Source organism: Marmota marmota, unplaced genomic scaffold (assembly GCF_001458135.2).
Source record: "Marmota marmota marmota unplaced genomic scaffold, marMar, whole genome shotgun sequence".
Classification (NCBI taxonomy): Eukaryota; Metazoa; Chordata; class Mammalia; order Rodentia; family Sciuridae; genus Marmota; species Marmota marmota.
In genome coordinates this window covers 15,739,968-15,756,358 of record NW_026000241.1, presented here as the reverse complement: position 1 = coordinate 15,756,358, position 16,391 = coordinate 15,739,968, and the positions used below count along the sequence as shown (strand labels likewise).

Genomic DNA, 16,391 nt, shown 5'->3' with positions numbered 1-16,391 from the left:
AGCACCTGGGCATTTAACATTTGCAAAAAAAAAAATCAACTGAATTAACTCAGCATCTGAGAAGCAATTAAGACTTCTGCATCTTGGCTCGTGTTGCAGAGTACTCGTGATGAGACAGACAAAGGAGAGCTGCCCAATGGCATGCAAGCTTTAGGAGAGGAATTAATCCTTCACACCATGTGACTGTGAGCATGCCTGACCTACAGGAGCCACCCCTAGCCTCCCTCCTGTCCATGCTTTGACTTGCTTGGCAGTAGACACCCCAGGGTCCCTGGGCTGGGGTCAGAAACTCTCCTGAGGGAAGGAAGCCACAGGCGCCAAGAGCAGGAGGACCAAGGCCTTGGCGAAGGCCGTGGCCTCGTTCAAGTAATCCAGGATAGGCTGTGCAGGTCCCAATGGGCCTATTCTTGGTTACTTGCACGGGGACGCGAGCCTGGACGCCGGCATCCAGGCCCAGGACCCTCCTCTCTGCCAGAGGCACCAACGACAGAGTTCCCAAATCAATCCTTTGCATGTAACATAGCTTGCTGTTCAAACAGTACTCCCAAGGACACAGAACCACAGGCTGCAGTCTGTCGCTGGCACTGGTACCAAGGAATCTCCTGGGCACTGTGGGGCATGGATCACTACAGCCACGAGCCCTGTTCTCCAACTCCCACCCCAGCCTCCCAGCTCCTCAGAGCTGTGTTGGCACCCTGTGTCTAGGCCACCCTGTTCCTCTGTGCCCTGCTGTGACCCTGAGCCACAGACCCGTGTCCACCCTACTCTGTTAGTCATGAGTTTCCCACCAAGTCCTGTCCTCCCCAGTCCCTGTATCTGGCATATTGAAAGTTACTTGGTTCTAGGTAGAATTCCTCTGCCAGCAGTGTGTCCAGCGTGGAGTACAGAGCCCCCCTGCCTCACCTCTGCTACATCTGCAGTTTATCCACCCTGTTCCATCTGCCATTTAAGGCCTTACATGTGTTGTGACCTGCCTCTCAGTCTTTAGCCACCTCCTGCCCACCTCCCCGTCTTCTCTCATAACCTCGCTGAGCTGGGCATCATCTGACACATTAAGTATTTCAGGTCTCAGGCTTATACTTTCCTCTGCCTGAAAACTTGCTTCTTCTCATTCTTACAGGCCTGGCGAATGCATATTCATCCTTCAGGATCTGGGCCAAATGTTGCCTTCTGTGATTCCCTCCCCTGAATGGGGAGTTAACTCTCTTTAATTTATCCCCCTGCTGTGACTTTCATTATGCCATGTTTTCTTTTATACTTTTGCGTGCATCTGCTATAGACTGTGAGCCCTTCAAGGGCAAGGCCTGTGTTTGATTCATCTTTGTAACCACATCAAGCTGAGCACAGAGCTGCAGCTCGGTAAATATGTTGAATTGAATTTTGAAGAGTTTGATTTATTTAGTGAAGTGGCTAATTTCAAAAGAAATTTATTCAGGTTTTAATGGGTTCCTCCCTTCTCCCATTTCCTTTGTCCTCTCACCAGCTTGGCCTTCTCTCCCATCTCCCAATTTCTTCTGATTTCTTCAGGCTCCCTAGTCCAGAGCCCATGTGTGAGCTGAAGCCTCGCTGCTGTGCAGCCCTGCCCAGCCTGCCTGGCCAAAAGGCTGCACAGAGCCCAGCCATTCTAGAAAAGGCTACTCTTTACTCAGAGGCCCCCAAGGTGGCTTGTTTATGAGTCCCTGAAGCTGGCTTCACATCTCCCAAAACGTCTTTCTATATCACGCCCAGCAGAGCAACCCTGTGGTTTCAAGTAGGCAGCTCGCATGCTGATAAGGAAGACCCTTTTTGCCCCTCACCTTCTATTGAGGGGAAGGGTTCTGTTCAGAGTAAGGTGGCAGCTGGAGCAATCCTAGATCTGCCATTCATTTCCAAAAGGACAGCACCCAAACCATGGCCTTTATCCACATGGGGCCTATCCCACAACAGGTGCCAAGAAACACATGTGAAATGAATGAGTGGTTTACACAGACATGGGACCTGCATTCTACTCACTGGCTCTGAAAAATCCCCAAGCCCCTCCATTCTATGGTCAGCTTCCCTTTCCCCCTTAAGAGGGTCATCTACAATGAACTTAGACCTGGACCCCCACCTGGGGAGTGTGCCCTCTGATGCTGTAGTCTGGCCTCTGCAGGCCACACATGGACATGGTGATGGGAGGCAGACACCTTTGGGGCAGTTCTTCCTACAGTGGGTGCTTGGGCCCAGGCATCCCAGCAGCTGCCATGACTGACCAGCTTGCTGCTTCCTGCCGTTGCAGGTGTACGTGCTGAAGCGGCCACATGTGGACGAATTCCTCCAGAGGATGGGGCAGCTCTTTGAGTGTGTGCTCTTTACTGCCAGCTTGGCCAAGGTGCGTCCTATTCCTCACCCAACTCCCAGCCCCAGCTTTCCACTCCCCTCCCCCACCTCTAACTCTGATCTGTCACAAGCCTTTGTTAAGGTGGGGAAAGCTGTTTTTATGGTGACAGGTTCCCACCCAGATGGGACAGACACAGGCCATGTGCACACTGCCAGGCTGAAAGGCTTCTGGTTACCATGGTAACAGGGAGCACTTAGAACAAATGCTCCATGAAGTTGCTGTACACAGCCGCCTGAAGCTGGTTGTCCACGGATGAGAAAAATCACAAATGTCCAGTGTGGCTGTGAAAGGATGGCCGCCTGCTGCAGGCACATTGGTGCCTTCTCGTCCACTGACTGGCATCCAAATGCTAGAGAACCCACACCTTGAGTTTGGGTTACACTGGCTTAGGGGAGGGACAAATGAGAGACACGTGGACAGTCACCCACAGACATGGGCTGGTGAAAGTTCTGGCTCTGCCCTAAGTTGCTGTGTGATCTCAGGTAAGTCACTTCACTTTTGGCATCTTGGTTTCCTCCTCTATAAGTGGGGATAATTCCTTCTGCCTCATAGGGAGGATTAAATTAAACTGCCTGTGTAAAGGGCTTAGCAGGGCACCTGACATGCTGGGCAAGTACTCAGCAAGCACTTGGCTGGGCTCCATGTACTATGCTGGTCATTGTCACAGTGTGGTGCTCCTGATGGTCAGTATTTAGCATCATAAGTGTTAATGGTGATAAAATCATTCAGACATATTTTGATCTTACAACTTATCCATCAGCTACCCTCATCTGACCAAAGAGGTTTCTTTGTCCTCTTCCACTATTTAAGGAAGTAAATGGGTTCTCAAGACCCCTGGTTAGGTTTCAATTCCCCCTTCACAGATGAAACAAGGTGCTGTGCTGTTTCTAGGGCAGGCAGAGTGGGCCCTTGCTCCTCCTCCAAGGTCCTTACCGTGACATCTTTCAAACCCTGATTCTCGTGAGACCAGTACCGTCCACTTGGTAGCACCACCAGTGTCTTCTTGGGTACCCTGGGGATTCTTGAGTGTCCCCAAAGATGCGTTTTGTGGGGCCTAGGTTAGCCATCTGCCTGTATGCAGACCTGCTCCAGGGAAACACACACAGTAGATTGCCCCAGTGTGGCCAGCCTCTGGATGGCTCCCCGTACCCTGGTGCCCATGCTCCTGCTCTGTGTGTTGGAGCTTCTGACTCCAGATCCTGGGCACTCTGCTTTGCCAGCCTCGGCATTCCTATCCGGGTCCATCTCTGTGCTGAGCGAGGTGAGAGAGAGCCCCACCTGCACAGCATTCTGCCAGTCTCATCCCAGCACAGAGCCTGCACCTCTGGAGAGGGAATCCAAAATGTGGGCTTTAGTTTGCATACCAAGAAGAGACCGAGGCCTCAGGGAAGGCAAAGTCTTCCCTAGTGGGTAATCTTTCAGATGAGAGGTACCAAGACTAATTGCATCTGCAGCTTTGATGGCTCTTCTGACAGTGCTCTGGGATGCTGAGGAACCTGAAGTAATAATCACAGAAATAAAAAACAGGAAGCTTGAACCAATACCCTGGACCAGGAGTTGTTTTTTTCTTTGGCAAAATTGAAAACATTTCCTTGGCATTGTCCCCAGTATTTGCTTAAACATCCTTGTTGGGCTTCTCTTCCTGCCCCTCCATCTGTCTCTCCAGTCCTTTTGTTGCTGCTACTCCAGGCTGGCTGGGTGGAATCAGTTCCCAAGGGCAGCCTTACAGCCCCTTTCCTCCCTGATGTCCAAGTTCCACTATGGTGGTCATTGCTTCAGCTCTGGGCTCTGGGCTCTGAGCTCAGCTCAGCTCCCTGCTGGAAGCATTGGTGTACAGCCTCAGAGGCCCCCCACTGGCTGTCAGTGCCCTCTAGGACCCGCATCCTTGTCACACAACCATTTATTCCCCCAGTGCATATTTACTCAGTACTTATTGTATGCCAAACAGTACTAGGCACTGTGAATGTAGCAAAGATCAAGGAGACACAGTGCCTGACCTCATGAGGCCTACATTCTTCACATTCATCTCTCAGGCCTCTGGTCCCCGGATTCATTCACTTCCCTGAAAGATGAGTGCCAACACCATCAGCAGCAATGATTATGAGGCAGTTAACCATCTTTTCCCATCCAGAGCCAACCCCTAGTAGTCCACCCACTGATGCTTATTTGGCCTCATTGGAACAGTGTGCTGAACTCTCACCCCACTTGGTTAGTAAGAGATAGAGCTATTCCTGGACTCTGCCTCCCTCAGGGTATCTTGGAGAGGAAAAGACTTGCCCATGGACTCAGATGCTATGCATCTCACTGCTGGCCTTCCCAACAGCTGCAGGTACTCCAGTGTTCCTGGCAAAGTTACAGATCCCCAGCAATGCCTGGCTGTGCCCTCACTTTGGTCTTGATGATGAGGCCTGTCCTCACATCATCCTAGAGGACATGGGCCTCACTCCAGGAGGTGCAGCAATAGACAGTGGAGAATGTTAAGCAAGGGGCTGATGTGATGGGAAGTATGTTTTCCATTGACTATTCTAACAGCTTTGAGGTAAATGGGCTAGGAAGGGAGGTCCAGCAGGAAAAACATCTCCCAGGCCAGAGAGTAGAGCCTGGCCTAGGGTGGTAGCAGTAAAACTAGAGAGATGCAGGTGGAGTCCGGATATTTTTGAAGGTAAAACTGCTAAAGATATTCTGTGGATTAGATGTAAGAAATGGAAGAGTCCAGTGCATCTTAATACATGGAGAGAAAAATAACTGGGATCCTAAAACACTTCCAGTTATTAAATCGCCTTTTAAAAAAAAAAAATAGTCTGGGTATTGCTGCAGTAGGCCAGGGTCTCTGGCTCTTCTGGGCACCCAGCCTTAATTCGCAACACCTTCTTTCTAGTATGCAGACCCTGTGGCTGACCTCCTAGACCGCTGGGGTGTGTTCCGGGCCCGGCTCTTCAGAGAGTCCTGTGTTTTCCATCGTGGGAACTACGTGAAGGACCTGAGTCGCCTGGGTCGGGAGCTGAGCAAAGTGATCATCGTGGACAATTCTCCTGCCTCCTACATCTTCCATCCTGAGAATGCAGTAAGTAGCCCTAGAGAACAAGATGGCAGGGCTGCATCTGAGCTGTCTTGGCAGGCGAGTACCCCCACGAGAAGGTCTTGGAGCCTTTTCTTGGTTAAATCCCAGCTCAGCCTCTTAGCAGTTGCAGGACATCAGTCAAGTTATCTCACCTCACTGAGCCTCAGTTGCATCACCTGTCAAGTGGGAATTCTGGGAATGCCGATCTTGTAGGGTTGATAGGGGATTTGGTGGGCAGTAGGTGAAAAGCAGCGGCTAGAGCAGGGCTTGCCCTGGTAAGCACTCCACCTACCCGTTTCTCCTTAGTACTCCGGGGAGGGTACTTGTGGAGGATTGTCTGCTGTTAACCTCACGCAGCTGGCTGCTGCCCAGCACTTCGTGACCCCTGTAGCAGATTCAACAGGCTGGGTGACCCCTAAAGCACAAGTATACCTTAAACAAGGATGAATAAACACTTCAATAAGGTCTTCAGATAAGACTGTCGGCTTATACCTCATAATGATGTCTGAGAAGCACCCCGTGGGAACAGTTCTTACATAAACCCCCTGGAGCACGGCAGCTCCCAGTGCCTCCTCAGTAGGGGACAGCCTCCCTTCACCCGCCCAGTGCTCTTCCAGAGGAACAGAAATCAGCCACTGCTGGCCTCTCAGCAGTGCCTGCAACAACCAGCCCTTCTGCTCTGGTGATTCCCCTGGGGAATCTATACACACGCGCGCGCGCGCGTACACGCACGCCTCTCAGACTCATCCAGGCTTACAGAGGTCCCCTCCTCAGGTCCAGAACTCCAGCCACACTTAGTAACAAAAAAAATTCAAATGATTCACTTAGCTGGTGTGATATTGTTGTTTGAATACTTACTCAAAATGTATTGTTTTACATATAATACTTTAACAAGTAAATCAAATTCAACATAGTACATTTGGTTATGTCAGATAAGGGATAAAAGATAGATTTTAAAAAGAGATAATAGATAAGATTTTTTAAAAAGATATTTTTTTTTCTTCTTTGAGTACTGGGGATGGACAGAGCTGCATCTCCAGCCCTTTTTATTTTTATTTTGAGGCAGGTTCTTGCTAAGTTTCCCAGGCTAGCCTTCAACTTGTGATCCAACACAGTAGCTTCTTACATTATCTACTATTCACACTATATTCATTGTGTCCCATCATCACAAAATGTTTTATTTCATCTGAATTGTTTGAATCAAGATCCAAAAAAGGCCCATGCATTGCATTGGTTAATTCTTTTGTAATTTGAACATCTCTTCCTTTCTGTCTCATTCTTCTATGCCATTGGTTTGTTGAAGGTTTGGTTATTTCTCTTATACAGATTCTCTGCATTCTGAGTCTGCCTATTTGCTGTGGTTTGGTGGTGTTACGTATATTTTTCCAGCTGCCCTATATCCTTTAAACAAGAAGATAGATCTCTGTATACTATTTGGTTAGATTCAGGCTCATTTCTTTTCTCTCTTTTTTTTTTTTTTTTTTTTTTTTGTCCACAAATACAAATACATCATAGGTGATATTGCATACTTCCTATGAAATCATACCAGGAGGCATATAATGTCAGATTGCCCCTAAAGATTTAAAGTTGGTCATTGGGTTCATCCATTATAAAGTTCCCTATTAATCTTTCACCTCATAATCATAGCAGTTGTTGTGTAAATCCACTATTTCATTCAGAATTGCAAAATGTTTGATTTCTAAATCATATCATTCCTTATGCCTTTTTTGGCCAGACATCTTCTAAAAAAATAAAACAGAACTGGTCATGTTGTCTGTTTGCTTTCCCTAAAATACAGTTTGAATGTTTGAATAGGGAAAGCAGTATAAAGTCTTAGTTTTTTTCCTTTAATTTTGCAGTTTTAGGCTAATAAGTTTATGTGTGTATGTGCACACACACACGTGTGTGTGTATTAGAGTAATGAGCTCTAACAATCTCCAGAAGTAGCCAGTGAATTTTAGTATTATATGTGCTCATAGATTTTTTTTATTGTTTCAGTCCAATCTGTTTATTATTATTTTGGATGCTCACATTTTTGCCTTTGACCAACGGAGACTCCTCCAAATAACAATAATATTTGATAGCCTGCTTTGCTTTCTGATACCAGATGTTCCAGGCCAGGGACTGGGAGTGTAGTTCCTTAGTAGATTGTGTACTTAACATTCACAAGGCTCTGGGTTCCATCCCCAGCACAAAAAGAAGAAGAAGAGACGTTCCAGGCTGTTTTTGAACATTTCTTAGTTCAGTCCTGAAATCAGCCAGTTTTTTGTGAATCTTGGTCCCCATTAGTGGAAATGGTGTTTAGAGGTCACAATTGGGATGGCATGTCCTTTACTTTTAATCATATAACAAATCGGAGCTTTAAAAAAAAAAGAACCAAAATACTTATTTCTTAGAAAGAAAAATAAATTATAAATTCATACTGGTTTTTCCAATTCAACGTTAAGATTACAGAACTTTTATTTTACTTCTTTGTTTTTGTATGTGAATCTCTCTCATGCTGAAATGCTTGATTTCTAAGGATATTAACATAATTACGTGTTTGATTTTTTCTATACTATATATTTAAGTCAAAATAGCAGTTCTGATATTAATTATGGATAGTAAAAATTGAATGCAGCTTAGGGGTTTTTGGAGAGATGTACAGTCAGATACCATATTTGAAATCACTGGGATATACTCAGTAGTAGGACACTCTCCTGGCATCTACAAGGCTCTGCAGTTGATCCCCAGCACTTGGGGAACAAAAAAAAAAAATCACTTGAAGTAATTCTCTGTGTGATCATGTCACCCTCTAGCCTTATATAACTTAGGTTCATTTGTTAATTGCCTTTCTCCTAATGGTTTGATTTTCTTTTAATTATGTAACACATTTACATGATTCAGAACTATCAGTGAAGATCTAGAGAATCTTCCATTTAGAGAAGTCGTTTTTCCTGCCCTCCTCCATTCTCTCTTTTCCTCCTAGAAGTGTTCATTTTTCTATTAATTCTTTTTGTTTATTTTTCAAAATTACATGAATTTTTATGTTTCTGTTTATAAAATTTGATTTGTAAAAAGGTCAAAATGTGGCTTGTACACCTTTTCAGTTTTCTTAAATTTCTTTTTAAATCTTTTCTCTACACCCCTGGCTGCCACCAACCACCACCCCCCTCTACTTCTCAGCCTAAAATTAAGGAGAAATCCTGCCTTTGCCCATCCTTCAGAATGCCCTGGAATCTTATGCTTCCACTTTTACCTTTTCATTGCTAAGCATGGGGGAAATGCATCCCTGTCTTTGCCATGCAGCACAGCACAACTTTAAGTAGAAGCCTCCTGTGCTTAGACAGCGCCTCCTGGTTTCAGGAGTTGGCACATCACCTCTGGATCCGTTTGCTCCCAGGTGCAAGGAGCTGACTTGGTGCCATATAAAGAGCTTTATGAAACTGCAAATAGCAAGCCTAGTGCTTTGACTGCCTCTCCTGTGGCAGGAGAATAAAACAGGCAAATGCACATGGACTGGGTACACTTTGCCTCTTGAGTGATCCTGAAGCCACATAGCTCTGGACTGACCTTGGTTAGAACAGGGGAACAAGCAGAATGATGGTCATGAAGTTGATGATGATGATTTCTAGATACTAATCCTCTTTACCAAAACATATGATAAAAGTCTGGGGACCCAGTCAGGTTGGGAACGGACCCAGCCCCTGGGTACAGTTGTGCTACCTGCCCCACCCACTGTCTTCCAGGTGCCTGTGCAGTCCTGGTTCGATGACATGACGGACACAGAGCTGCTGGACCTCATCCCCTTCTTCGAGGGCCTGAGCCGTGAGGACGACGTGTACAGCATGCTGCAGAGGCTCTGCAATAGGTAGCCCCGGCCTCGGCACACCTCCTGCCTCTGCACTCTGGAACCTCTGGCCTCAGGGGACCTGCCTGACCTCAGCTCCCCGGAGCTGAAAGTGAGGAGACTCCATGCTCCAGGCCACAGGGTGAATGTGGCCATGCCTACCTGTTTTGTTTTTTAAGAACAGAAACAACTATTTTAAAAAGAACTCTTTTAACAAATTTCATAAAGCGACATGCATTTTACTGGATTTGCTTTTCTTAAAACATACCAAAAAGAAAAAAAAAATGGGGGGTAAAAAAGCTTGATATCTATCAGAACTTCCTTTCAACTGTTCTCCCCTCCAAACAGACAACCTGTCCCCTTCTGTCCCAGCTCAGAGCAGCTGACCCAACTCAGAATCTCTTTCCTACAGGATGAAGTGCCTTTTTGAATGTTATTTTAAGCTGAGAGTTAATTTTTCTACACAAACATATTTCCAGACATCTTTTAGCCTTTTATTGTCTTAGATACTCTGAGAAGATGAACATGACAATTTTCTAGAACCTGGTAGTGTGTGTATAATGGGGTGGGGGGTGAGGGAGGGAGAGTCATTGATGCCTGTTTCCCAACAGGTGTGACTTTGCTCTGATGACCCGTGGCATGCTGCAGGGTCAGGCTCCCATTGACAGGAGTTTTTTGTGACTACGTCATTGTCTCCACTCATTTCTGACCCAGTTTGGAATGTATCTGCAATTGTGTGGCTCAACATTTTAGGAAACAATATTCTTTTATATTATGATTTCTGATGATGACAAATTTTGTCTTGAGGTCACATTTTCCCCTTGAAAAGTGACATCACACCCTTGAAAAGTGACATCACATCACTTCTGCTTTCACACCACTGCCATATCTTCTGTGTGTTTTTTGCTGTTCTGCTGTTATTGGTTTTGGTAGAACAGTTACGAGAAACCCTGAAACCCTTGGATACCAAAAAAAAAAAAAAAAAAACCTGTTTATTGAATTTTAATTCCTTTCCTTTCCAAAAGCTGGATATACATGGAGCTGTTTGGGAATTTTCTTTGCTGCTACCGTGCTGCCACCAAATGGAATTGACCAGCGGCTGTTACACTGTTCTTTGCCACTGTGCCTATGCTCAGAACATGCTCACTGCTAAGCTGCAAACTTGGATAGGGTCAAAAACGGGTGTCCCACCCCATGGCAGACTGCACCAACTGTGTCCCTTCCCTGGCACTGGCCGCCAGGAATACAGAAGTGTACAGAGGCACAAGGGCCAGAGCCCCACACAGCTGTAATATTTAACTTTGAACTGCAGTCAACATCAGGTCCTCTGATGAGCTGACTGTTTTCACTGGAGAACCAGTGGCCTCAACCAGCCACCAGTTTTATGTGGCCCGAGTCCAGCTCTTGGTCTCCTTGGAAGCACAGCTATTTTGAGCCAAAAGTGGGGAAGCCTGTCTAGCTGGGAGACCCACTCCAAACCAGAGAGAAGAAGGGCTCCTCCTCTGAGCCAGGCTCTCTTCTCAGCCTCTCCCAGTTTGGTGTTTAAGCAGTGCCATGTTCCTTGTTTGACAACAAGACAGTCTATAAAGTATTGCTTTTCGAAATAATTTTAAAAAACCCTTTTGTTTTGGCACCATTGCCTTAGTCCTCTGTGGGTTGTCCTCAGCCAGAGTGCTGGTGGGAGTGACTGGCTCTAGCAAGGTGCAAATCTAGGGGTCAGAGTAAGATTCTTCTTGTGCTTTCCACTCAGAAAATAATGAAGCCAGCTGCCAGTCGTATCCTCCCCACAGCACTTTGGTCTGTTGAGTGCTGTGCATTCAGGAGAGAATATTCAGGGGTAACCGGGTCTCCTGACATTCGAAGTATTCCAAACCCAGTAATCCATATGCCAGTTAAAATAGAAACAGCCCCTTGCTAGACATTGCCACAGATAATGACAGTTACATGGCAGATCTGTCCATGTCATAAACCTTCATTTAGAAAAACAGTCATTAAATGACCCCACTGCCTTAAATGTCTTGAATGTTCCAGTCAAGTGTCTGTCAGGTGTTGATATCCACCCAGAACTAGGCCCTAAGGAGCCTTAGCCCTCCACCATGCCCCCTTCCATGTTGGCCAGCACAGGGCCTCACTTAGAAGAGGGGCAGAGAGGATTCAAATTCCAGAATATTTCAGGGGAGTGCTCCCCTTCTGGCAAGTGGAGTTAAACACATGTCAGGCGTGAGCCAAACCCTTCACCTCCCAGCTCCTGCACCTGGGAGCGCAGTTCATGCCATTGCACTAATCCAGTGTGGAGCTATTGGGAAGGGAGCCCAGTTCCTGCCACCACAGACACAGAATGTCATGGGAGGACGACCAAAACCTCTGAGGGTTCTGGAATCTGTGCACCTTATTTGACCACACTCCAAAATTCCGTTTTTATTTTAATCCTTGATTCTGCTCTGTGTACATAATCAAATTATCTATATCTATATATATATTTTTAATCATCTACATGTAAATGAAGCAATAGAATTCTAACAAGGCCAAGAAATGAGTCAAATGGGGTTTATGGTTTTTAAAGGTAAATACGGGTATTGTTTTTAATTATTACCTTTTATTAAATTGTGGGCTTTAAAACCTAATGAAACCTATTATCTACTTCTCTGTGCCATATATTTCCCACGTTACCAAATGCTCAGACTTTTTTAAGCTACAATGAAGTCTGACCTCCAGCTTCCATGGTCCTCTCAGTACCAGATTACAATGTAGCCTCCTGGGCAAGTATTTTTTACATTAAGATCTGGGACAGGATTCCTTGGGTTTGTGGACTCCCGCCACTATGATGTTACGACATCTTTGGCCAGGCCTAGAGCTGGGGGTGCCCAGGCACTCCTGATAACATTAAGGCTCCGTCTTCCATTGCTCTGGAATCCTATGTGTTGGTCTGTGGTTTCACATACTAGCTGTTTTTAAACAATGCATTTGTATACTAATAATAAACACCACCTGTCATGGTTGATGGTTGGTGGGGAATCTCCTTTGACATGGTGCAATTTTGATGAGATGACTTTGGGGACATGGTGCCCCAATGACACTGACTTGTCACGGTTGCAGCATTTGAACTTTGGGTGTAAAGGAGAAGTCTGTAAGTCTATGTGTTGGCAACAATTTACAACCCTGTATTTTAAAGATGGCTTTCTAATAAAATCCAGAAACACACAGCCCTATGGTCAAACACTCGTGACGTTTATGCCTCTGCTTCTAAAGGTGCTGTGCTGGACAGTTGGCATGCCAGGGGTTGAGAAGAACGGATGGCTTGATGCATTTGCAGTTGCCTGTACAAAATGGACTGGCTGCCTCTGTTCCTATTTTACTGTAAATCTGATGGTGTCTGTTCCAGGTCCATTCTCCCAGGAGCTTCTCTGCAGACTAACCCCCCACCCCCGCAAGCAGCAGAGATGTTGGTGTCTGGGTAGTCATGGGTTTCTGATGGACATTTGAACATGATGAACAATCCAGCATTACTTTGGACTGTGCACGTTTCCAGGGGCGAGTGTTGTCAATCAAGAGGTTTGCAATGATTTCCTTCCTGCCAAAAATAAACACGTGAAACTACACTCTCTTGTGGATGGACTCCTTCTCCAGTGGCAGCGCCTCTCCTCCCTCCATGCTGCCCCCTGCACAGCCTCATGCCAGCACCTTGAGTCTCCTAGTGTCACCACTTCTGGAGAGCAGGGTGGATGGGAGCCAGGCTGCAAGACCCCAGGGAACCACAGGCCTTGACCCCAGGGGAAGCTAGAAAACCAAACTGCCTGTCATCCAAAAAGTTACAGCTGTTTGGCCCCCTGGCTTCCTCTCCCCAGATGGAAGCAGTCTGGCTCACCATCCTCCCACAAGGACTCCAGCCCCACCGAGAGGCTTCTAGATACAGCATGAGAGAATCGTGGTCCCCCACCCTGTGCCATAAGAGCCACAGGCGTTGTATATACAGATACTCCTCAAGGACACTAGCTAAGATACTGTGCTTACTAGAAGAATGGCGAGGAGTCAGAAAAGCAGGGATGTAGCAGACAATTTGCTTACAGTGAGACATCCTGCAGATATTACCCTCAGCCCTGCCCTTCTCCGTGTGAAGATGAGAGAAGCAGCAAGGGCCTCTCTCTCAGGACTCCTGGCATGGCCTCATCACTCTCAGGACCTTGTTTCTTCATAATGATATTTAATTCAGAAAACAACACCAGTGTCCACCATCTCATCAGATAAGCCACTGAGACAAAGCTCGGCAGTCTCTGTTCTGTCACAGGATACTAGGTTCTGCCAGACACATCCAGTCAGCCCTCACAACCATGGGGTGTTGTATCCTAATTCAGCCAACCAGAGATCAGAAAGATTCAGAAAACTGCATCAGTATGGAACCTGTACAGGTGTCATGATTTCCTAAATAACAACTATTTACGTAGCATTTATATTAGGTGTAATCAAGGGATGATTTAAAGTATACACAAGGATGTGCATAGGTTACTTGCAGAAATTCCACTTTATTTAAGGGGCTTGATTTGGGTACCCAAGGGGAGTCCTAAAACCAATCCCCTGCAGATACAGAGGGATGGCTCTCTTCATCCCTGACAACCCAGGCACAGTATGTGTGTTGGTCAGCTTTCTCTCTCTGGAACAGAGTACCTGAGAAAAAAGAAAGGAGAAAAGATTTATTTTGGCTCACGGTTTCAGTGGTTTCAGTCTGTGGTCACTGGCTTCATTGCTTTGGGCTGAATGGAGGCAGAACATCATGGCCAGAGGGCTTTGGCAGAAGAAAGGCTGCTTACCTCATGCCAGGAAGCAGAGACGAAGGAGCTGGGGACAAGATACAGTCCCCAAGAGCACTCCCTAGGTTCAACTCCCTCCCTTCCACCTTCTGCAGTTTCCACTGCCTCCCAGTAGTTCATTCCCATTATGAGTCCCTCACTGGGCTAATCCATGGAGGAAGTCAGAGCCCTCATGATCCACCACTGCACACTGCTGCACTGGGGACCAAGCCCTCAACACATAAGCCTTTGAGGACATCCAGATCTAGACCATACCAGTGTGTGTCGAGTCCAGGAGACAATCCAGTATGTTCCTAGAGACTCTACAGCAAATATCCCACTGCTAGTCTGTGCTGTGTCCTACTTCAGTCTTCACAGCTGGGCAGCCAGAGAGAAGTCATTTCTGGTTACAACTCCTTGGCTGGGTCCCTTGTCCTATGTCTTTCCTTCACTCTGCTCCCTAGCCTTCTCTTTCCCTCCTCTTGACTTCTCTGCCATCAGCTCTATCCCCAGGGTGGCTTCATAACTTAGCATGCAAGCAGATAATGGCTGAGAGTGGTGGCAGCCCCAGGCTGCATGTCCTAGTAAGCATCAAAGGTCACAAGAGGGCACTTATTTGGCACTTGGGCACACTGAGATTTCCCCTCCTGAAATTTTCCAGACTAAACACGGCTCATCTGTAATACAGGACCAAGGAATGAGAGGAAGACTAGGAGGATGGAAAAGAGCCACTGGGAAAAGACAAGAGCCGTGACATCAGGTTAGCTGAGCAACAGTCTGTTGAACCTACGGATAAGTAATGCATTGGAGCTAATGGCAGAGCCCCAGGTTCATCAGGGATGCTTGTGTGGTAATCCCGTGCCATAGACAGCTGTGGATCAAAAGGCCGCTGGAGGCCCAGGGCCACCCACTAGTACAGCCAGCCAGCCAGCCTGATCTCAGAACAGACTGGACCCCAAGCTGTCAGATGGAGGACAAATGGAAATGGGCCCCAGAGCTTTCCACCCAAACCTCCTTTAAAGCTCTAACTCTGGCTGCATGCTGCATGTTAGAATCACCAGATGGTGGGTTCCATCCCTAGCATCTCTCTCTCTCTCTCTCTCTCTCACACACACACACACACACACACACACACACACACAATATCACTGGAGCTCTTAAAGATTCAGATCCCAACCACTTAAATTCAAATTTCTGAGGGCCAGCACTTGCACTGTGCTTATTTTAAGCCCCTCAGAGGACCAGATCATGCATCCAGAGTTGCAGTAATGCTATGGAGGAAAAGCAAGTTGCCTAAAACTTCCAGGCCTGATGCCCAGCTATGGCAAAGGATCTATGGGCATGGGGAACGGCCTGGGTTGCTTTCCCTAAAAGGTCATACATGTTCATTGCTAAGAATTAGGGAAATCCGGAAAAGTAGAGAAAGCCTCACCTGGGCACCTGGAGCTTCTCCCAAAGTGAAAATGAGGAAGGGGCCTGATGAGAGCCCTGGTTCTGACAGCACTGTGCTGTCACACGAGATGGAGAGCAGGGCAGATTTCCACTGCACATCTGAGCCCTGGTCACACTGCCCAGGAACAGAACCCAGCTGTGGAACCTCCTGTACAAGGGCGGGTGACTGTTCTGACCCAAGCCTGTCTGTTGGGTGTGCTGCCAGGCAATACCACACACCCCTTGTCACATGGACAAGTGAGTGACACCCCCTTGCAGGGGCCAAGGGCCAGCCTTTGGTCTGTTCTGAACACCCTGGGATTCCCACAGTATTGTTCCTTGGTGGTCCCGCTCTGGGGACTGAGTCACTGCTCCTCCCACAACCTGCAGCCCCCCTCCCGTGGGCCCCTTGCTGCTCCACTGCAGAGCTAGGGCCCAGGATGTCTGCAGGCAGCCGGCTCCAGAACCCCAGTCAGCAGTTCCCGCTCCCCCTCCTTGTCCCTCAGGAGGGTCTCCTGGGGAGGAAGTACCTTGGAAGTCCTGGGATAAGACCAGGACACCACTAGGGAGTGGGACCCAGGGTACCTGAGGGAGGCTGGGAGGGGTGGGTTTTCCCAGGACCACTCCTCCACCTGGGTCAATATTGACACAGAGCAGGTTGGACTTGGCAGGAACAAAGTAGCTCTGGGAACCTGCCAGGCGAGGTTGGTGGTAGATCCCTAAGCACCATAGACAAGAAGAGGTTGTGAGACTAGGTACTCAGCACCAGTTCATTTCCATAGGGGAGGTTGGGATAGGGGAGGATGACCATGAGACGGTGAGCAATAGAGGGAGGGGTGGTAGCACCCTCTTCTTCCTCTGGGAAAGGGAAAAGGGAGAGGCTGGCCCCCGTCCCTCTCGTTCTGCCTGTGAGCCTGCTCTGAGTCT

At 47.3% G+C, this 16,391-nt stretch overlaps 1 protein-coding gene across 6 annotated transcripts in view; it reads left to right on the top strand.

Moving 5' to 3' along the window:
• Positions 1-12,848, top strand: part of Ctdspl (CTD small phosphatase like) — a 32,864-nt gene extending 20,016 nt beyond the window's left edge. For all 6 annotated transcript variants that reach the window (XM_015489493.2, XM_048795294.1, XM_015489492.2 and 3 more), the window contains 3 exons: positions 2,258-2,350; positions 5,238-5,423; positions 9,149-12,848. In XM_015489493.2, coding sequence (XP_015344979.1) covers positions 2,258-2,350; positions 5,238-5,423; positions 9,149-9,274 — 405 coding nt within the window. In that variant the 3' untranslated portion in view covers positions 9,275-12,848. The remainder of the gene's footprint in view (positions 1-2,257; positions 2,351-5,237; positions 5,424-9,148) is intronic.
• The last annotated feature ends 3,543 nt before the right edge of the window (positions 12,849-16,391 follow it).